Raw genomic sequence first — 23,417 nt, forward strand, 5'->3', positions numbered from 1 at the left:
GATTAGGTGAGAATAAAAATAAAAATTGTAAATAATTAGGACAACAACCCATCAAAAATGATCTAAGACATTGACCATGATGGGTCTTTCATCCCACTTGGTTTCACTATATGTTGTTCACTGGTGAATGGCAACCTGTGAATGGCAAACAGTGACAAGGATACAAAAGACAGATGAAATAGGTGGAAATAATCCATAGGCTCAACTAGATGAAAAAGCATGATGTTTAGCATAAATAAATAAATAAATAAATAAATAGCATAGCATAGTCTGTTTCCAAAGAATCTAATATGGTTTTGAGAATTACTGATTTCCTTGCTATTCTGGAGATTAAAGATACTTCGCACAAAGGCTTTAAAGCAAAAAAAAAAAAAGTTTCTTGAGTATGAGGACTTCAGCCAAAAAGTTAGTTTCACTGGATAATACTGGAGGAAAAGAGGGACCAGACCTTGTGGCTGTTGAACCAGGAAGCCACTGAAATATTTCAAGCAGGAAAGTGAAATAATCTGATGTTTTAGAAAGAATACCCTGGCTGCTATCTGGGAGAAGGGATAGGGGAGAAGTAGTAGGGAAACTGGTTCAAATGTGGGCTGATGAATGATTGGCCTAGACTAGCAGCACTGAAGAAAGAGAAGTACACAGATTTGAGATATATTTAGAATATTCAGAATCAACATAAGTTTGGGGGTAATAGAAACAGGTATCAGAATGACTTCCTAGTTTCTGACTTAAGTAGCTGAATGGACACGACTTCCACTTCTCAAGATGGTGAAGCTGACAGAAGGATTAGATTTAGTTAAAAGATGGAGAGATACGGAAAACAAGAGCTCATTCTTAGATATCTTAAGTTTGATATACATAGGATGATACATCTAAACTGAGATCATCAAATACATAGTTAGATTTTGATTCTGGAGCTCAGAAGGTAAGTCTGATTTGCAATAAAATAAAATAAATAAAAAATAAAATAAATTTTTTTTGCAAAAAAAATTGACATTATATAAGACTTACAACAATGGAAATGGATAAAATAGCTTAGGAAAATAATATAGAAAGAAAGAGAATCCAAAATCATTCGAGCTTGGCAACTTTAGAGATGCAGCCAGAGCAAATCCAGTGGATAAGTAAAAGAGAGAGCTAGCGCTAGACAGAATAGGTAGAAAAGGGAATGGGAGGTAAAAAAGATAATGTGTAGGAACAACCTTTTTAAAAAGGGAATGAGCAAAAACTAATGACCAAAAACTGTGCATTGGCTAACTGAACATAATGATAAGAAATGAAAAATTAAAAAAAATAAAAAAAAAATACATTTACTATTATATTCTCTGAAAAAAATAAGAATGATATTGATGTCCTATGAAAAGATCACTTAATAATTACCAAGATGTGAATATTTTGCCTGACATAGTATCCTTTTCCCTTTAAGTAATAAATTCACCTTGACTCAGTATAAAGGAAAATACACAAGAATAATCACTGGATTCCACTTAGAAACCACCATAGTATTCAATACCATTACCTGATTCTACATCAAGGGAGAATTTATCAATAGCCAAGTTCATGGTCTCGTAGGCAGTGGTGCAAAAGTCTTCCAGGATCATGTATACAGCATTGTTGACATTAAGAGGGACAGACTTCATGAACTTCATTCGGCTATTTACAACAATACTGCCATTTCTAAAGTTCAGGATTTCTAAATCCTGGAATCCTGTGAGATTTGACTGGAGATAGGGAACCAGCTACAACACAAGAAAAGTAGTCAGTTTACAAGGTTTTGCATTTTGTTCAAAATATAACAACCCCCACTCAAAAAAAAGGATGAGCCCCTCCCCTACTTTTCCAAACTATATTCTATTTACATTATTTAAACTGTTCATCCATAATAGTATAAATTTTGAGTTATTTGAGAGTGAGAGATTTTCCCAGTGCTATTTAGAAACCCATGGAACTGACAGTTTTAGAAACCCAGAGAGTTTATTCTCTCTGTTTCACTAAAGAATCACAACAGTGTAGGTATCAAAGTACGTACAAAACACTGGTCTTACAGTAACACGTGAAAAAAATTTTTTAAGCTTATTTCAATTCCATAATTCATGGAATTCAATCTTCAGTATCTAAGTTTCTACATCACCCTCGTGCCATGTTGGTGTTTTCCATTTCTTAGTATCTAACTGTCTTATTGTTTTTCTACCAACCCTAGGCCATGACACTATTTGTAAATCAATGTTCACTGCAGACCACACTTTCATTGGCTCAGATCTTACGTGTTTAGGGAAAAGAGAGTTAATTCATACATGATTATCCACTAATGCCCATGTTCCACTTCTAGTGCTTACCAGTTCCAAAAATCTTTGTTCCAGTGCTTTATACTCCAAAGAGTTTTTATTAAACAGATCTTCCGAAAACATCATGTTTGTCACTCGGAGGCTAAAGAAAACCAACAAAGCTCCTGCAGTCTGGGTATGAGTCAAGTCACCTCCTTCCGTGGGCTGTACCACAATAGCCCTCTCTGTGGAGTGGACATTTGTAGACATTTCCACATAACTACCAACCTTGCCATTTTCCTCTGGGATTAGCTCAGGCTGATAGTAATCTGTGCCTATCCGGTCCAGTTCTAATGAAATATCCTGAACACCCATAATTACTTCATCCTCTAGCAGGGTGGAGCTGGTGGTTGGAGACAATTTGGTAGACTGTGTTATGGAAGATTTCAACCAGAGCTTGTCAGTAGTCTGTGGTGTACTTGCCAACATGTCTCTGAACAATTTCCCTAGGGAAGAAGTTCTTGCCCGAACTACATCTGATTCTGGCAATATGGTCCCCAACTGTTGCATGTCTGGCTTCATTACTGAAATCTCGTTATCAAACCATTCATGGTTGGATGACTCTGTAGTTTGTTCCACATCCTCCTTTAGAAACAGTAGATCTGGTTTATCAGTAGAAGCAGAGGTTGCTATAGATGTCAGTAGGAGAGGTGCTTTGGTAACCGGGTAATAATCAATGTCAGGTACCTCTGATATTTGTTTGGAGAGAACTAGAGATGCAGATTGAGTTGTGGTCTCTGCAGAGATGGGCACAGTAGGTCCACCAATGAGCTCTTCCTCTGCAAATTTTGTGGATTTATCAAAATGCCCATATTTTAAATAGTCAATACTTTGTCCTGTAGAATCTATTTTGTCATCTAGAACTAATTTCTCATCTATAACCTCAGTTGGCAAAAGTGACTCCTGATCTTCAAGCCATGACTTAGATAGTGGTTCATAACTCTTCTCTAATGAAGTCTCATTCCATGGCCAAGTAATCTGATCTACCTTTTGCCCAGACCCTGAGCCTAAACCACTTTCAAATATAAGCCCTTTTTCTATGGATGTGTCTGGCATCAAAGTGCTCACTTCTAATTGGCCTTTGACTTTGGAGGACAAAGAGTCTAAGCCAGAAGATATAGTTACTTCCTTAGCAAGAAGATCTAAAGTAACAGAGGAAGTCAGATATGGTGAGGATGTCAAAGACACTCCAGAATCTTCCACAGATGGTATCGTTTCCTTTGGCACCGGCTGAGTGAATGGACTTGAAGGCAATGGCTGAACAGAAAGAAAATCTTCTGACCCTTCAACTTTGATTAATCCTAAAAATAAAATCTTCCATTAATTAATCTACAGAGTTGCCAAAATGTATTCTCAGTTCTCCTAATAAAGCTGGCTACTTGTGTTTTTTCTCATTAAGTTAGGAGATTCAGTTGCTTATTTTTACTCTGATAAATTAGCAAGCAAGAAGATCTCATTATGTCTGTGTGATATGTACAATCATCATGAATATACCCCCCATCCCTGAGTAAAACAAGATCTCAGCTATTGAACTGATTCATCTTCAAACACTTGATGTATTACTCCATGGAAATGAAGAACTGCTGGTTACCATATTGACAACAAAGACTGAATTTAGTGAAACTAAGGGAGAAAATCCCTTAGGAAATTCTGTCTTTGAATTCCCATTTCCCTATTGCCCATTCACTTCCAAATTCACCCAATGTTTAAAATCTGGACCCATTATTTATATCTTTGTTCAACTTCTTCTTTCATTATATAACTCCATTCATAAGTCACATTGATTTTTCTTTTCCTCCACAACATTTAAATCACTGACTTGATTTTCATTTCTTAGTCCTCTGCTGTAGCCACCCTAGTTCAGTTCTCCCTTTCACAAGCCTAATGCAAGCTAAAGTCTCTATACATGGCCCCCATAATCAATCCTACTAAAGCTACTTTAATAATCTTCTTTGATTTTATTTGTTTACCCTACACTATTCAAGTAAAGTAGTTCTTTAATAGTAATTTATTAAATTAGTATCCTTAATAGGATGTTCAAAATATCTATTAATTGATACCCACCGCAGCCACACCAAGTTCATTCCTTATTATTTACCTATTTGGAGTCTCCATTCCAACCAATTAAATCTGACCATTCCCTCTCTCATATGACTTCCCCAAGCCATTTCCTCCTAATAGATGCTATTATGTTTTTCTATTAACCCTAGTCTCTTTCTTTCTTCAAAACCCTGTCATTGATATAATAAAGTATAAAACTGTGAAAAGTAAATAGAGTCCCTACCATCTTCTAATAGGTGAGATCCAGAAGGTCTTTTCGTTAGAAACCACAGGCAAGCCAGTCTGAAACACTGCTGGGGTGACAGAATGAAGAGTCAGCTGCTAATGTCTAAAACCTCTGGGAAGAACTGAGGCCCACCTTGGAGGGAAAGGCTAATTTGGGTGTAGACACTAAATCACCCAAAGGGCTCTCTGACCAGAGTTCCCATGCCAATGGTTTGAGGGAGGACCAGAGCTGAAATCAAGTGGTGAAATACTGCTGGTGGTAGATTCATCTGCTGAGGGCCATTCAGCTTGAAGGGTATTATCCGGGGGGGAAAAAAAGGCTAAATCATATCATAGATAAAAGAAACATATAAAATTATTTCAATATCACTTACGTATACACATTCCCAGATTTTCTAAGGACACAGAGACAATGTAATATTGGTGGGAGGAGGGTGGGAACATGGGCTCTAGAATCAAACAGAGCTCTCATCAAACCCTTATTCAACCCATATACTAGTTTAAAAATCTAGAGAAAAGACATGAACCTCTTGAATCACATCTGTAAATTGGGGAGAGATGAGATAATATATTCAAAATATTCCAAAGTAAGTCTGTGGGAAAAAATATTATTTCTCTTGCTTTAGATGTCCCTTTTTCTGTCTTTTAGCTTAAATACTCTAACTACATAATACTAATATCTCTAATTTGATGTCAAAGACCTAAGCACATTGCCCACAGCAGGAAAGAACAGTTAGCAATTTTATTAATCATTCCAAAAGGTATTTAACTACTTAAGGCTTTTCATTTGCTAAGAAATGTCACCACATCCAAAATGTGGTCTGTACCTCAAAAGAATGGCAATATCTATGAAATGGCATCCCACTTACAAAATACAAACTTTCTCTTTCTAGTGACTTTTTACTAATATAGTAATAGAGTACTAATCTTACCTTAAAATTTAACTTCAGGAATAGAAAAGTAGAAAGAAACACAATCCTCAAACATGCTAATTATGTAACCATATAAAGACAAATCTACACAAAAAGTGAGTGGTGATACTAATAGGTAAAATGGCCATGGCATTTGGTGATAATTTTTATATTTCAATCTATGCTGAGTTATAAATAACAAAAAGTAAAAAGTGCCATATGTAAGAGAAAATTCATAAAATATTTCCTGGGTGAAAACTAAAAAGGAAAATAGAAAAGAAGAATCATTCTTTACTCTAAATAGCATTAAAATAACATGAAAGCTTTTTAAAAAACCCCAATGTCCAAGCCTCACACCCCAGAAATCCTAACTTAATTGCTTGTGGATAGGACCCAGACGTGGTACTTTTAAAATACTCCCATAGAGGATACAGGCTGATCATGTTCTGCCTATAGTATTACAGGCTGGGTCTCTAAAATACTTCTTTAGTTGCTGAATTGTTATATTTCCTGTCAGGTAGACCCTATAAGGAATCTCCTGGTGTTGGGTCCAAGATGTTGGCTTAGGAAGATACTGAACACACTTCCTCCTATGGACACAACAAATCTACAATTACATATGGAATAATTTTCTCTGAAAAAATCCTAAAAAGTAGATGAACAGCATCTCCACAACCAAAAAGAGCCACACTGAGTTTGGTAGGAGAGGCAGAGATATGCTCTCACTAAAAACCCCACCCAAAGAGTACAATCTACAATCAGAATGAAATCTCAAAAACATGGAACTTCCCCCCAAGGAGCAAGGAGTTTGCACCCCACATTAGGCACCCCAACTCTTGGGGTCCTGCACCTGAGAGACCAGTCCCCAAAACATAAAACCATCAGGGATTATGTCCAGAACTGTAGGGAATGGAGAACCTGCCCTTAAGGACTCACTTACAGACCTGCTTGCCCCAGGACCCAGTGCAAAAGCAGCGATATGTTTGTTTGTTTGTTTGTTGTTTTGGAGGGAATTTTTAATCTTTTTTTTTTAAGTGAAATATAGTTACAAACAATGTTATGTTAGTTTTAGTATAAAAATAGTGATTCTACAATTCTATACATTATGCTATGTTCACCACAAATATAGCTACAATCTGTCACCATGCAATGCTATTAAGATATCATTGACCATATTCCCTATACTGTGCATTCATCCTCATGACTTATTCATCCCATAGCTGGAAGCCTTCCTTCTCTCTGATAACCACCTGTAGCCCGTACCATCGTCTCTCTGATAACCACCAATTTGTTCTCTGTATTTATGGGTCTGTTTCTGTCTTTTGTTTGTTTATTTGTTCTTTTGCATATGTGTGTATGTGTGCATTTAGATTCCACCATAAAGTGAAAATCATATGGTAGTTGCCTTTCTCTGTATGACTTACTTCACTTAGCATAATACCCTCTAGGTCCAACCATGTTGTTGCAAATGGCAAGAGCTCATTCTTTTATGGTTGAATAACATTCCATGACATATATATATACACACACCACATCTTCTTTATTCATCTTTGGTGGGACACTTAGATTGCTCTATATCTTGGCTATTGGAAATAATGCTTCTATAAACGTGGGGGTGCATTATCTTTTTGAATTAGTATTTTCATTTTCTTTGAGTAAATACCCAGTAGTGGAATTACCGGATCTTATGGTATTAAAAGCAGAAGTTTGAAAAGTGTCTAGACCATATGGTGAAGGAGACACACTAATCCTAAAGCAAATGCCAAAAAGAAAGGAACCTGTTAGGGCTTTCTCTAAAGACAGAAGCACTAGCAGGTACAATTTTTGCAATCTCACTGTACCTTACTAACGCCGGTGTGGATAAGTGCCATTTGGCAATTGCCTTCCAACCTCCTAGCACATGTGGGACTCCCATCCCACATCACAGCACATCACAACCAGCCAGGCAAGCACCACCCCACATCCCATGTCACAGTCAAGTCTTAGCCAGCCAGTCAAGTGCCACATCCTCCCCAGCTCCCAACTCCTGCCAAAAATATATCACAGACAGCCTGGGCAAGAACCCCACCTACCCACCCACCCCACCACAGCTCAGCCACACCACAGTCAGAGGGTGCACACAGCCCCCCCCAGGGGAAACTCAGGGAGCCCCTGGTTCTAGTGGCCAGAAGGGGATTGTGTTTCTGACTCCCATGGGTCATCCCCTACATAATATCACTCCCACAAGACTCCTACAACAGAGGTAGCTCTTTTGTCTAATACATAGAAACAAACACAAAGAATCAGTTAAATGAGGAGACAGAAAAATATGTTCCAAATGAAAGAACAAGACAAAACCTCAGAAAAGACCTTAATGAAATGGAGATAAGTAATCTACCTGATAAAGAGTTCAAAATAACTTTCATAAAGATGCTTACCAACTCAGGAGAAGAAGGTATGTGCACAGAAAGAACTTCAACAGAGAGAAAACATAAGAAAAATACCAAACATAAGTCAGAACTGAAAAATACATAAACTACACTGAAAAGTACATTACAGGGGTTCAAAAGCAAATTGGAAGAAGCAGAAAAACAGATCAGCAAGCTAGAAAACAAAGCAATGGAACTCACCCAGACAGAGCAACAAAAAGAAAAAATAATTTTAACAAGTGAAAATCCCTTAAAGGACCTATGGGACAACATCAAATAGAATAATACACACATTATAGAGGCCCCAGAAAGAGAAGAGAGAGAAAAGGCAGAAAACTTATTTGAATAAATAATGGCTGAAAAATTTCCTATTCTAGGAAGGAAATAGACATCTATGCTCAGGAAGCACAGAGAGTTCCAAAAAAGATGAATTAAAGAGATCTACACCAAGACACGCTATAACTAAAATGTCAAAAGATAAGATAAGGAAACACTCCTAATGCAGCATAGGGAAAACAAGAACTTACTACATGCAAGGGAAACCAATAAGGCTATCAGTAGATATTTTTAGCAGCAACTCTGCAAGCCAGAAAGTTGGTGGCATGAAATTCTCAAAGTACTTTAGGGAAAGAATATTCACCCACAGTGAGATTATTATTCAGAACAGAGGTAGAGTTCCCCAGCTAAGCAAAAGCTAAAGGAGTTTCATCACCACTAAACAGGCCTTACAAGAAATATTAAAGAGACTTCTTTCAACTGAAAAGAAATTATACTGATTAATGACAAGAAATCATGCAAAAGTAAAATCTCATAGCAAAAGTTAAACATATTATAAAAGGTAATGGATTAATCACTTATAAAGCTAGTAAAAAAAGACAAAAGTAGTAAATTAACTAAAACTACAATAATTAGTTAGGGGATACATAAAATAAAAAGATGTAAATGTGACATCAAAACCTAAAATATGGGGGAGGTTAAAAATGTACAGTGTTGAAATGTATTCAAATTTAAGTTGTTATCAACTTAAATAGGACAGTTTATATATATATAGAATGATATATATGAACTCATGATAATCACAAAGCAAAAATTTATACTAAATACACAAAAAGAAAATTAGAAAGGAATCTATTGTGGCTACGTATAATAATTTGTTAATGATACAATATAAAAAGAGGTAAACTGTACACATCAAAAACTAAAAGTAGGGAGGGAATAAAAAGACAGTTTTTGTATGCCATTGACATTAAGTTGTTAGCATAAAATAGACGGTTAGCATAAATAAACCTAAGATGTTTATGTAAGCTTCATGGTCACCACAAAGCAAAAACCTACAGAAGATACACAAAAGAAAAAGAAAAGAGAATCAAAGCATACACTATGGAAAATAATCAATTCACAGAAGAAAACACCAAGACAGAAACAAAGAAACAAGGGAATTACAAAAGGGCCAGAAAAACAATAAGATGGTAGAAATAAGTCCTTACTTATCAAGTTACTCTGAATGTAAATGGATTAAAGTCCCCCTTCAAGGACAGAAATTGACTAACAGTATAAAAAATAAGATCCAAATATATGCTGCTTATAATAGAGTCACTTCAGTTAGAGACACATAAAGGCTCAAAGTGAAGGGATTTTTTAAAATTCCATACAAATAGAAAACAAAAGAAAGCAGCAGTAGTTATACTTATATCATACAAAATAGACTTTAATTCAAAAACTGTAACAAGAGACCAGTAAGGTCATATATAATAGTAAAGAGCTCAACTCATCAAGAGGACATAACATTGTAAATACAATGGCACCTAACATTGGAGCACCTAAATATCTAAAGCAAATATTAACAGATCAGAAGGGAGGGGACGGATAACAATACAATAATAGGGCACTTCAGCATCGCCACTTTGAACAATGGCTAGATAATCCAGAGAGAAAATCAATATGAAAATGATGGACTTGAACTATACTTTAGACCAAAGGGACCTAACAAACATAGAGGACCAGATGGTTTCACTGATATTCTACCAAACATTAAAGAAAAACTAATGCTAGTCCTTCCCAATCTCTTCCCAAAAATCAAACAGGAGTAAACACTCCCAAACTGATTTTACAAAGCCAGCATTACCCTGATAGCAAAACCAGACAAAGATACTACAAGAAAATAAAATGACAGACCAATATCCCTGATTAATATAATGCAAAAATTGCCCCCCAAAATTAGCAAACTGAATTCAAAGCAAATTAGAAGAATCATCCACCAGGATCAGGTGAGGACTTATCCCTTGGATAGAAGGACAATTCAAAACTTACAAATCAATAAATGTGATATGTCACATTAATAAAATGAAGAATAGGAGCACCTGGGTGGCTCAGTGGGTTAAGCCTCTGCCTTCGGCTCAGGTCATGATCTCAGGGTCCTGGGATGGAGCCCCACATCAGGCTCTCTGCTCAACAGGAAGCCTGCTTCCCCCCCCCCCCCTCTCTCTGCCTGCCTCTCTGCCTCCTTGTGATCTCTCTCTCTCTGTCAAAATTAAATTAAAATTAAATTAAAGAATAAAAAAATCATACAATCATCTCCATAGATACAGAAATTATTTGACAAATTCAGTCCTTTCATGATAAAACCCTCAACAAACTGGGTACAGAAGCAACATATCTCAACATAATAAAGGCCATGAACAACAAACCCACAGCAAATATCATAACCCAGTTTGAAAGTCTGAAGCTTCTTACTAAGATGAAGAATAAGACAATAGTCTCACTCTTACATCTTATCTAGTATAATATTAGAAGTCTCAGCAAGGGCAATTAGGCAAGAAAAATAAATAAAAGTTCTTCAAATCAGAAAGGAAGAAGTAAAATGGTCTGCTCCAGATGGCATGATCCTATGTATATAAAATACTAAAGAAATTAAAAAAAAAAAAAAAAACCCTGTTAGAATCAGAACACCCGGGTGGCTCAGTTGGTTAAGCATCTGACTCTTGATTTCAGCTCAGGTCATGATCTCAGGGCTGTGAGACTGAGCCCCACAACAGGCTCTGTAGAGATGGAGCCCCACAGTGATCTCTGCACTCAGCAGGGAGTCTGCTTGAGATTCTCTCCCTCTCCCACTGCTCTTCCCCTCAATCATGCTCTTTCTCTAAAATAAATAATATTTTTAAAAAACTGCTAGAACTAATCAATGAATTAAGTAAAGTTACAGGATACAGCAGGATCCATGTACAGACACCAATAACACTTCTGTACATTAACAACCAACTATTTGAAAAAAGAAAAATAATCTATTTTATAATAGCATCTAAAACAATAACAACCTTAGGAATAAATTTAACCAAGGTGGTAACAGATCTATGTAGTGAAAACTGTAAGAATTTGATGAAAGGTTAAAGATGACACACATAAATGGAAGCATATGGTGTATTCATGGATTGAAAAAATTAATATTGTTAAAATGTTGATACTAGCCAAAGACATCTTCAGACTCAATGCAATCTCTATTAAAACTCCAATGGCATTTTAGAAAGAGAAAAAAGCAATCCTAACATTCATAAGGAACTACAAAAGACCCTGAATATACAAAGCAATCCTGAGAAAGAAGAACAAAACAAAGGCAATTACACCTCCTGATTTTAAACTACTTTATGAAGCAACTATATTACAAAGCAATGTAGTAATTTGATTATAGTAGTTGAAACAGTGACATATTGACATAAAAATAGACATATAGACCAAAGGGACAGAATTTAGAGTCCATAAATAAACCCAAACATATACAGTCAACTAATATTACAAAGGAGCCAAGAAAATACCCAATGGGGAAAGGATCATCTTCTCAATAAATCGCATTGGGAAAACTGGGTAATTAAACACAAAAGAATGAAAGTGGACCTTTATCTTATACCACTCAAAAAAATTAATTTAAAATGGAATAAAGACTTAAAAATAAGACCTTAAACTGTAAAACTCATAGAAGAAAACATAGGGGGGGAAAGCTCCTTGATATTAGAGTTGGAAATTATTTTTTGATATAACATTAAAAACAAAGGCAACAAGTAAAAATTAATAAGTGGAACTACATTAAACTGAAATGCTTCTGCATAGCAAAGGAAATAATCAACAAAATGAAAAGGTAACATGCAGAATCAGAGAAAAATATTGGCAAATCATGTCTGATAAGAGGTTAATATCCCAAAAAATATTAGGAACTCCTACAACTCAATAGTAAGAACAAATAATCTGATTAAAATGGGCAGAGGAGGGAGGGAGGGGCAAGATGGTGGAGAAATAGGAGACCCTGTCTCAACCGGTCCCCTTAAGTGAGCTAATTATCTATGGGAACACTCTGAACACTCATGAAATCAGCCTGAGATGCAGGATTATACAATTATGGATCTCTATGGGGGCAAAAGGCACCAGTGGAGACGTAATGTGGAGTGGGAACTCTCGGACTGTTATCAGAGGATAAACAGAAGGGGGAGGGAACCGCCAGAAGCGACCCATTGGAAAGTAATACCCCAATACGAAAGTGCCCTGTGATCGGGGACCAGCATTAACTTGGAGTCTGGTTAAAAGCACTCAAAAAGAGCAAAAGATCTTAAGGGGCAACTGGTGGAATCCAGTGGTCACGGCATGGGCCTAAGCCCACGGACCCAGGACCGCCACCGACAGCAACCACCTGTGCCAAAGAGAGTGCAGCAGAGCCTCCAGTTCCTGGTCCTGGAGCCCCCGGCTATGTGAAGCTTGCATCACCACTCGGCTGGGCACACTCCCACCAGTGGTGAGGGAGTCTGGTGGGTGCTCTCTAGTACCACAGCCTTTTGCACTCTGCATGCACTGCAGGACCGGGGTCTGACCAGTCACTCCCCACCCATGCCTGAAAAAGTTCTTCATTGGCACTAGCCAGCAGTCTCTTGGACCAGCCAAGGGTCTGGACGCTCCCAGCCAGTGCCTGAAGGTTCTCAGTCCAATCTCTAGCTGGATTCCTCAGCAGCAGCAGCCACTGTGCCACTGAGCGCACCAGCAACATGGGCCTGGTTCCCAGACAGCAGTCCCGGCAAAGGCACCACCGGAAGTGGACTCCCTAGATCAATATCATTCATGGTATTGGCACGGTATTGACACGGAGGTGCAGAGACAAGTGGGCCCTTCAGGTGACCCCTGAGACAGTGGCTGGGGACACGCACAGCCTGTGGGAGGTTGCGTGATTCAGCGGGGTTTGTGGAGAGGGAGTCTGTGTGTTCTGGACCACCCAGAGGGGAGCAGGCTGAGACTTCCCTCTGAGATGGAGGTCTGGGTGCAGTCTGCTTTCCACTAAACCTTCTAAAAGCCACAAAAAGCCATCAAAAACAAAAACAAAAACCTCCAGAGAACAAGAGCCTGAAAAACCAGTCTCAACAGAGCCCAGCCCATTGATAGGAAGCAGAACTCAACCCAAGCAAGATTGCCTGAAAAACCAAGCAAGACTGCCTGAAAACCCCCCAGAAAGCCAGCCAAAAGAATGAGAGGACAACCACCACAGGGTCCCCATAAAACTATAAAACCCCAGTATCAGGAGAAAACAATATATTAAGCTCCCAGTATTGCCCTAAAACCTGTATATTTCAGAGATACAGCTTTTTTTTTTAATTCATTCACACGATTCTTCTTCTTTTAATTTCTTTAACCTAACTACCATTACAATTAGAGGTTTATACAACTTACTCCATAATAATGTTTTAACTTGAACTTTTTTCATACATATACCTGTGTTTTTCTTTTTCTTTTCTTTTTTAAAAAAATACATACATATATATATATATATATATATATATATATATATATATATACACACACACACACACACACACACACACATGCTTCAGGGTAATCCTTTTTCCCTATTCAATACTACGCATATATACAAACTAGTTTTAATCTCCCTTTATCTCTGGAAAGTTTGAGTCCTTAACAAAGATAACAAGATACATCCAGGAAAACCAAAATAACTTCCTTGCCCACATCTAGGATTTATAATCCACCCTCCCATCTTTTTCTTCTGTAAGTGTTTCTGTGTATTTGTTTTTGTTCTGGTATTATATAATCTTATTCTTGGGATTCATTTTGACTGGGTTCTTTTCTTTTTGCTTTCTTGTCAATTACTTTTGTCAGTCTTTTGTTTGTCTGTTTTTGTTTATATACCTTATAAATCTTACTTTTGGGGCTCATTCTGCCTGGGTTTTGTTTTGTTTTTTTCTTTCTGTCTTTCTCTCTTTGTTTTTTTTTTCTTTTTCTTTCTTTTGGTGGTGACTTCCAATTGCTCTGAAGTGTTCCAGGGTGAACCTTCCCTGGATCATGGTTGATATATTCAGCACTAAATCCTCTCAACCATCTCTCACCAAATGATAGGAGGAGGAAAACCCCAAAAGAATAAAAACTCAAAGACTGTGCCCTCTCCATCAGAAACTATTGGATATAGACATAAACAGTATGTCAGAAAGGAAATTTAGGGTAACAGTTATCCAGGCAATGGCTAGGTTAGAGAAAACCATTAGTGACAACATAGAATCTCTAAGGGCAGAAGTGAGAGCCACCAGGGCGGAAGTTAAAAAGCTATCAATGAGACTGAATCTGATCTAACTACCCTAACAGCTAGGGTAACAGAGGCAGAAGATAGAATTAGTGATCTAGAGGACAAAATGATAGAAAAAAAGGATCAGGAGGCACAGAACAAACAGCTTAGAAGCCATGAAAACAGAATTAGGGAAATAAATGATGCCATGAAATATTCCAACGTCAGAATATTGAGATCCCTGAGGGGGGTGGAAGAAGACAGAAGACTAGAAGATATAGTTGAACAAATTCTGGATGAAAATTTTCCCAATCTGGGAATGGGAACCATGGTTCATGTCCTAGAGGTGAAAAGAACACCCCCCCTTCCCCAGATCAATGAGTCTAGAAAGACCTCGAGGCACTTAATTGTGAAACTGATGAATCATAATTTTAGACAGGAGGTTCTGAGGGCAGCTGGGTGAAGAGTTTCCTTATGTACAGAGAAAGGTCCATCAGAATAATGTCAGACTTGTCCACAGAAACCTAGCAAGCCAGAAAGGGCTGGCAAGACATATTCAGGGCACTAAATGAGAATAGTATGCAGCCAAGAAATCTTTATCCAGTAAGGTTGACATTCAAAATGGATGGAGAGATGAAGATCTTCCAAGACCAACAAGGTTTAAAAGAGTATGTGACCACCAAGCTGGCATGACAAGAAATATTAAGGGGTCTTCTATAAAAGAAGAAAGAACCCAAGAGTGACATAGAACAGAAATTTGCAGAGACAATCTATAGAAACAGGGACTTCACAGGCAACATGATGTCAATAAAAAACATATCTTTCAATAATCACTCTCAATGTGAACGTCCTAAACGCTCCCATAAAATGGCACAGGGCTGCAGACTGGATAAAACGACAGGACCTGTCCATATGCTGTCTATGAAAGACCCATTTGGAGCCTAAAGATACACCCAGACTGAAAGTGAAGGGATAGAGAACATCCTTCCTGCCAATGGGCCTCGAAAGAAAAGCTGGGGTAGTGATTCTCATATCAGATAGATAAGATTTTAAACTAAAGACTGTAGTCAGAGATACAGAAGGACACCACTCATTCTTAAGGAGTCTATCCACCAAGAAGATCTAACAATTGTAAATATTTATGCCCCCAACATGGGAGCAGCCAGCTACATAAGCCCACTGTTAATCAAAATAAAGAGTCATATTGATATGAATACATTAATAGTAGGGGATCTTAACATGCCACTCTTAGTTACAGACAGATCAACCAAGCAGAAAATCAATAAAGAAACAAGAGCCTTGAATGACACATTGGACCAGATGGACCTAATAGATATATACAGAACATTCCACCCTAAAACAACAAAACACTCATTCTTCTCAAGCACATGTGGAACTTTCTCCAGAATAGACCATATACTGGGTCACAAATCAGGGCTCAACGATACCAAAAGATTGAGATTATTCCCTGCATATTCTCAGACCAAAATGCTTTGAAACTGGAGCTAAACCACAAGAAAAAGTTTGGAAGGAATTCAAACACTTGTAAGAGTGTTTGGAGATTACTTAAGCTAAAGACCAAACTGCTTAATAATGTTTGGATCAACCAGAAAATCAAAGAAGAACTTAAACAATTCATTGAAACCAAAAAGAATGAAGACACATTGGTCCAAAACCTATAGGATATGGCAAAGGCAGTCCTAAGGGGGAAAGTACATAGCCATTCAAGCCCCACTCAAAAAAAAAAAAAAAAAAAAACCTGAAAAATCCAGAATAAACCAGCTCTCTTTACACCTTAAAGAACTGGAAAATCAACAACAAATTAAGCCAATCCCATGCACAAGAAGGGGAAATAATCAAGATTAGAGCAGAGATCAATGAGATAGAAAACTAGAGATACAATAGAACACATCAATGAAACCGGAAGGTGGTTTTTTGAAAGAATCAGTAAAATTGATAAACCAGTGGCCAAACTAATCCAGAAGAAAAGAGAGGACCCAAATTAATAAAATTATGAATGAAAGGGGGAGATCATGAAGAACACCAAGGAAATAGAAACAATCACCAGAAATTATTATCAACAGCTATATGTCAGTAAGTTAGCTTCCAAAACTGAATCAGGAAGAAATTGACAACCTGAATAGGCCAATATCTAGTAAAAGATTGAAGCAGTGATCAAAAACCTCCCCCAAAAAACAAGAGCCAGGACCTGACAGATTCCCTGGGGAATTATACCAAACATTCAAAGAAGAAATAATACCTATTCTCCTGAAGCTATTTCAAAAATAGAAACAGAAGGAAAACTTCTAGACTCTTTCTATGAAGCCAGCATTATCCTGATCCCCAAACCAGGCAAAGACCCCACCAAAAAGGAGAATTTCAGACCAATATTCCTGAATGAATATGGGTGCCAAGATTCTCAACAAGATACTAACTAATAGGATTCAACAGTACATTGAAAAGATTATCCACCATGACCAGGTGGAATTTACCCCTGGGATGCAAGGGTGGTTCAACATTTGCAAATCAACCAATGTGATAGAATGAATCAATAAGAGAAGAGAAAAGAACCACGTGGTCCTCTCAACTGATGCAGAAAAAGCATTTGACAAGATAAACAGTATCTGTTCCCAATTAAAATGCTTCAAACTATAGGGGATAGAGGGAACATTCCTCAACTTCATAAAATCCATCTATGAAAAACCCACAGCGAATATCATCCTCAGTGGGGAAAAGCTGACAGCCTTCCCTTTGGGATCAGGAACACGACAAGGATGCCCACTCTCACCACTCTTGTTCAACATAGTACTAGAAGTCCTAGCAACAGCAATCAGACAACAGAAAGAAATAAAAGGTATTCAATTGGCAAAGAAGAAGTCAAACTCTCTCTCTTCGAAGATGACATGATACTTTATATGGAAAACCCAAAGACTCCATACCCAAACTACTAGAACTCATTCAGCAATTCAGTAATGTGGCAGGATACAAAATCAATGCACAGAAATTAGTTGCTCTCTTATACACTAACAATGAAAATATGGAAAGGGAAATTAGAGAATTGATTGGATTACTATAGCATCAGAACCATAAGATACCTGGGAATAAACCTAACCAAAGAGGTAAAGGATCTGTACTCAAGAAACTACAAAACACTCATGAAAGAAATTGAAGAAGACACAAAAAGATGGAAAGCATTCCATGCTCATGGATTGGAAGAATAAACATTGTTAAAATGTCTATATGACCTAGAGCAATCTATACTTTCAATGCCATCCTGATCAAATTCCACTGGCATTTTTCAAAGAGCTAGAACAAACAATCCAAAATCTGTATGGAAACAGAAGAGACCCTGAATTGCTAAGGAAATGTTGAAAAACAAAAACTGGGGGTATCACATTGCCTGATTTCAAGCTTTACTACAAAGCTATGATCACCAAGAGATCATGGTACTGGCACAAAAACAGACACACAGACCAGTGAAACAGAGTAGAGAGAGCCTAGTTATGGACCCACAACTCTATGATCAACTAATCTTCAATGAAGTGGGTAAAATATCCAGTGGTAAAAGACAGTGGTGCTGTCGACAAATGGTGCTGGAAAATTTGACAGTTATGTATAGAAGAATGAAATTTGACCATTCTCTTACACCATACGCAAAGATAAACTTGAAATGGAAAAAAGACCTCAATGTGAGGCAGGAATCTATCAAAATCCTAGAAGGGAACATAGGCAGTAATCTTTTCGACATCGGCCACTGCATCTTCTTTCAAGACATGTCTCCAAAGGCAAAGGAAACAAAAGCGAAAGTGAACTTTTGGGACTTCATCAAGTTCAAAAGCTTCTGCAAAGCAAAGGAAATAGTCAACAGACAAAGAGGCAACCCAGAGAATGAGAGAAGATATTCACAAATGACACTACAGACAAAGAGCTGATATCCAAGATCTATACAGAACTCCTCAAACTCAACCCACACAAAACAGATAATCACGTCAAAAAAATGGTCAGAAGACATGAACAGACACTTCTCCAAAGAAGACATACAAATGGCTAACAGACACTTGAAAAAATTTTCATCATTATTAGCCATCAGGGAGATTCAAATCAAAACCACATTGGGATACCACCTTACACCAGTTAGAATGGCCAAAATTAACAGGACAGGAAATAACATGTGTTGGAGAGGATGTAGATAGAGAGGAACCCTCTTACACTGTTGGTGGGAATGCAAGTTGGTGCAGCCACTTTGGAAAACTGTGCGGAGATTCCTTAAAATTAAAATAGCGCTACCCTATGACCCTCAAACTGCACTACTGGGTATTTACCCCAAAGATACAGATGTAGTGAAAAGTAGGGCCATCTGTACCCCTATGTTCATAGCAGCAATGGCCATGGTCGCCAAACTGTGGAAAGAGCCAAGATGCCCTTCAACAGATGAATGGATAAAGAAGATATGGTCCATATATACAATGGAGTATTATGCCTCCAGCAGAAAGGATGAATACCCAACTTTGTATCAACATGGATGGGACTGGAGGAGATTATGCTGAGTGAAAGAAGTCAAGCAGAGAAAGTCAATTATCACATGGTTTCACTTACTTGTGGAGCATGAAGAATAACATGGAGGACATTGGGAGTTGGAGAGGAGAAGTGAGTTGGGGGAAATCGGAGGGGGAGATGAACCATGAGAGACTGTGGACTCTGAGAAACAAACTGCAGGTTTTGGAGGGGAGGAGGGTGGGGGATTGGGTGAGCCTGGTGGTGGGTATTGGGGAGTGCATGTATTGCATGGAGCACTGGGTGTGGTGCATAAACAATGAATCTTGGAACACTGGAAAAATATTTAATTTGATTAAAAAAATAAAAATGAGCAGAGGATTTGAATAGATATTTTTCCAAAAAGACTTACAAATGGCCGTAAGTATATAAAAAGATGTTCAAAGATGTTAATCGTCAGGGAAATGCAAATCAAAACCACAATGAGACATTACCTCACACCTGTCAAAATTGCTAATATCAAGAAGACAAGAGATAATAGGTGTGGCAATGATATGGGGAAAAGGGAACCCTGTTCACATTGGTGGGAATATAAACTAGTACAGCCATTACGGTAAACAATATAGAGTTTCCTCAAAAAGTTAAAAATAAAACCACCATATAATAGAGTAATCCCATTTCTGGGTACATACACAAAGGAAATGAAATCAGTATATCAAAGAGATACCAACACCCCTTTGTTCACTCCAGCATTATTCACAATAGCCAAGATATGGAAACAACCTAAGTGTCTATCAGAGGATGAATGGATAATAGAAGATGCGGTGTACACACACACACACACACACACACACACACACACACAATGGAATACTTTTCATCCATGAGGAAGAAGGAAATCCTGCTGTTTGTGACAACATGGATGGATCTTAAGGATATTATGCTAAGTGATATGAACTAGACAGAGAAAGACAAATACTGCCTGATGTAACTTATATGAGGAATCTAAAAAAGCTGAACTCTCATAAAAAGAGACAAGAATAATGATTTCCATGGTTGGGGGGGGGTTGGGGAAATGAGGAGATGTGGGTCCAAGGGTACAACATCCAGTTATAAGATGAATAAGTTCTGGAAATCTAATGTTAAACATGGTGACTATAATTAACAATGCTGTATTACATACTTGAAAATTGCTAAGAGAGATCGTAAATGTTTTCACCACAAAAAAAAAAAAAGGTAATTATGTGAGGTGATGGAAGTATTAACTAACCCTACCATGGTAATCATTTCCCAATAAGTGTATCAAATCATCATGTACACCTTAAACTTATATAATATTATATGTCAACTATATCACAGTAAACTTGGGAAGGAAAAAAAATTTGGTCCCCATGGAAAGAGCAAGAGTTCAATTCCAGATAAATGAAAAGTCAACAAATTCAAGTCCAGAGTGTGAAAGGAAAACAAATTAAGAAAAATTACCAGCTTTTGTCTTGCCAAAAGCTCAGGTTTTTAAAAGACCTTCCTTTGGTTTATAAATCTTACGTTAGGAAAAGAGGTATGATATTGTAATTTATAAATATATATATATATCTGGTTTTAGTGTCTATAATTCCTGGCTCACAGATCCCAAAACCCTTGGGATTGCCTAAGTGTTGAGAGTTATTAAAGTGTCTTTTGTTATGTTAATGGAGTAACTTTTAGAGGGCACCTATGGATGGGTACTTGTTGCCAATGAAGCCAACCATGTGATTAAGGGGTTGGAATTTCCAGTCCCACCCTGTGACCTCCATGGAGGCGAGAGGGGCTAGAGGTTGAATCAGTTACCAATGGCTGATGATTTAATTGATCATACCTATCTAATGATGCCTCCATAAAAATCCAAGGATAGAGTCCAAAGAGTGTGGTTTAGTGAACACCTGGAGATAAGAGGAGAGCAGCATACCTGGTGAGGGCTTACAAGCTCTGCACCCCTTACCACCTACCTTGTCCCATGCATCTCTTCTATCAGGCTGTTCTGAGTTTTATTTTTTATAACAAATCAGTAATCTAGTAAATAAAATGTTTGAGTTCTGTGAGCCATCCTAGCAAATTAACCAAACTTGAGAAAGAGGTCATGGGAACCTGTGATTTATAGCTGGTTGGTCAAAAGCACGGGTAGCAATGTAGGCTTGCAACAACTGGTGTCTGAAGTGGAAGTGGACAGGGAGGTGCAGTTTTACAGAACTGAACCCTTAACCTGTGGAATCTGATGCTATCTCTGGGGAGATATTGTCAGAATTGAATTGAATGCTTGAACACCCAGCTGGTGTCTGGAGAATTACATGGTGCTGTGTGGGAATACTCCCCTCTCACATATTGGAAACTGACTCTCAGAACCATGTGGGGGGGAGGTGAGTGTGTGCATATGTGTGAATAAAACAGACATGTCACGTTTTAGAATAGGAATCTTGAATCATATAGTTTAACCTTGCCTATTGAAGATAAGAAACTGAGTCTCATGGAAGTGAAATGCCCACAGTCACAGAAAATTGAGAAAAAAATCAGAACTACACTTCTGAGTTTCTAGAGTTCTCAGTCCCAGTGCTTTGCCCACTATACCAGACTGTTCATTGAGAGATACGTATAAGTATACATCACCAGAAGGCGAAAGGATTCCCAGAGGAGAAACTAGAACTAACAGCCTTGGCAGTCCATTCTTATTCAGGTTAGCCTACGTCCACAGGTCTGTAAGACCCAGGTAAACAGAGCAAAGAGAGAGAGGAAAGCCCATTTTCTAATACGTAAATATCTACTATGTTGAATATGGAGGTTGTATAGAGTGAAAACTTTTTTCCTTTCCCATTTCTTTTTCTAGTATCTAAAACCATATATGCATTCAAAGAGAAGCAAGAAGGCCATTTGCTCAATGCCAAGTTTGTTCCACAAAAAAGTAATTAGGATGATGACAATCATACCATACCAGGGAATTCACTCTAAAACCACATCTAGAGATGTGTTAAAACCATACATTCATCCAGCTGAGTCAGACATATTTATACCCTTGCAAATTCTACATGTGAATTTTTTCAAAATGCCAAGTGAAAAGTTTAAGCACTTTAACCTGTGCTAAAAAAATTGAGTTTTATCAGACAGATCTTATGACTTGACACACATTAGGAAAACAGCTCCATCCTTAATGAAAAAGAAATTCTCAAACAATATGCACAATTTCAGTATATCTACAAATTAAATGCCTTTTCATCCCATAAAAATTAAAAGTAATACAGAATATCTCTAATAAAAGTCAAGTCACAAATAGGCCACATAAAAAGTGAAAGTAGGCAACTTGATTTTTTTTTTTTAGTGAGAGAAAGACAGCACGAGTGGGGGGACAGGGCACAAAGGGAGAGGGAGAGACAGAATCTCAAATGGACTCCTCCACCCTGAGTGGGAGCCTGAGGTGGGGCTCCAACTTAGGACCCTGAGATTGTGAACCGAGATGAAACTAAGAGTCAGATGCTTAACTGACTGAGCCACTACAACTTGACTTTTTAAATAAGGATGACCTTCTACTCCAAATAAGTGCCCTCTAAAAAATGGCATGGCAATGAAGCTTTGTCATACATTGTGAAAGGTATAACATCTATATGCCAGTAATAGCACTTCATTTATTTTTATGGGAATAGATGTTCCCATAGTAACAAATTCAACTCAAAAATTCTTTTAGTTCGGTGTAGCATATTAACTTATACTGGCCCAATTTCACTTCTGTGAATGCCAATTGAAAAGCTTGCTAGTGCTATAGAAAGCATACTGTGCAACATGTGATTTTCCAAGTTAGGATGCCAAAATGTGTCAAATTCAATATCCCAACATTTTTACCTCAATTTCTAAAAATCAAATCTGTAAAAAAATTTAACCTCCTTTCTATAAAAGAACAAAATCTTAACAGTTTGCCCCCCAAAAAGAAGGAAAACCAATAGCCACACAATTCTAATTAATCATTCTTTTTCTTCATTATCTTATTATCTTATTATCATCCATTAACAATCCCACTGTCTCCTCAAACTGTCACTGAATGCCCCCACAGTTACCACTATTCAAAAAACTGAAAGATTGGCTTTAATGCAAATGGAGCCACATTGCAGACACCACGTGAGCCCATTTAGTCAGTGCTTATCTTCATTAAAGGGCCAGGCCCTTTCAGCCAAACCTTAACTACTTTCTGCAACAGGGGTACATAAGCCTAAGAATACCAGATCTTCCTGGTTTTCAAAAGAAGTTGGAAATCTAATTTTCTTGCAAAAATATCCTAATTGGTAAATGTTAGCTTCTTTAAATATTTGGCCCCAATGGGGTGCTTGGATGGCTCAATCATTCAGTGTCTGCCTTTGGTTTAGGTCAAGAGCCCAGCTTCCTGGGATTGAGCCCCACATCAGGCTCCCCGTGCAGCAGGAAGCCTGCT

The 23,417-nt window shown here is 37.7% G+C and overlaps 1 protein-coding gene across 1 annotated transcript in view; it reads right to left on the reverse strand.

Annotated features, from left to right (window-relative positions):
• IMPG2 (interphotoreceptor matrix proteoglycan 2) overlaps window positions 1–23,417 on the reverse strand; it is a 93,135-nt gene that overhangs the window by 11,109 nt on the left and 58,609 nt on the right. The window contains 6 exon segments of the mRNA XM_047723312.1: window positions 1,520–1,739; window positions 2,337–3,625; window positions 4,609–4,633; window positions 4,635–4,704; window positions 4,706–4,821; window positions 4,824–4,930. Coding sequence (XP_047579268.1) covers window positions 1,520–1,739; window positions 2,337–3,625; window positions 4,609–4,633; window positions 4,635–4,704; window positions 4,706–4,821; window positions 4,824–4,930 — 1,827 coding nt within the window.

This window comes from Lutra lutra, chromosome 1 (genome assembly GCF_902655055.1).
Source record: "Lutra lutra chromosome 1, mLutLut1.2, whole genome shotgun sequence".
Lineage (NCBI taxonomy): Eukaryota > Metazoa > Chordata > Mammalia > Carnivora > Mustelidae > Lutra > Lutra lutra.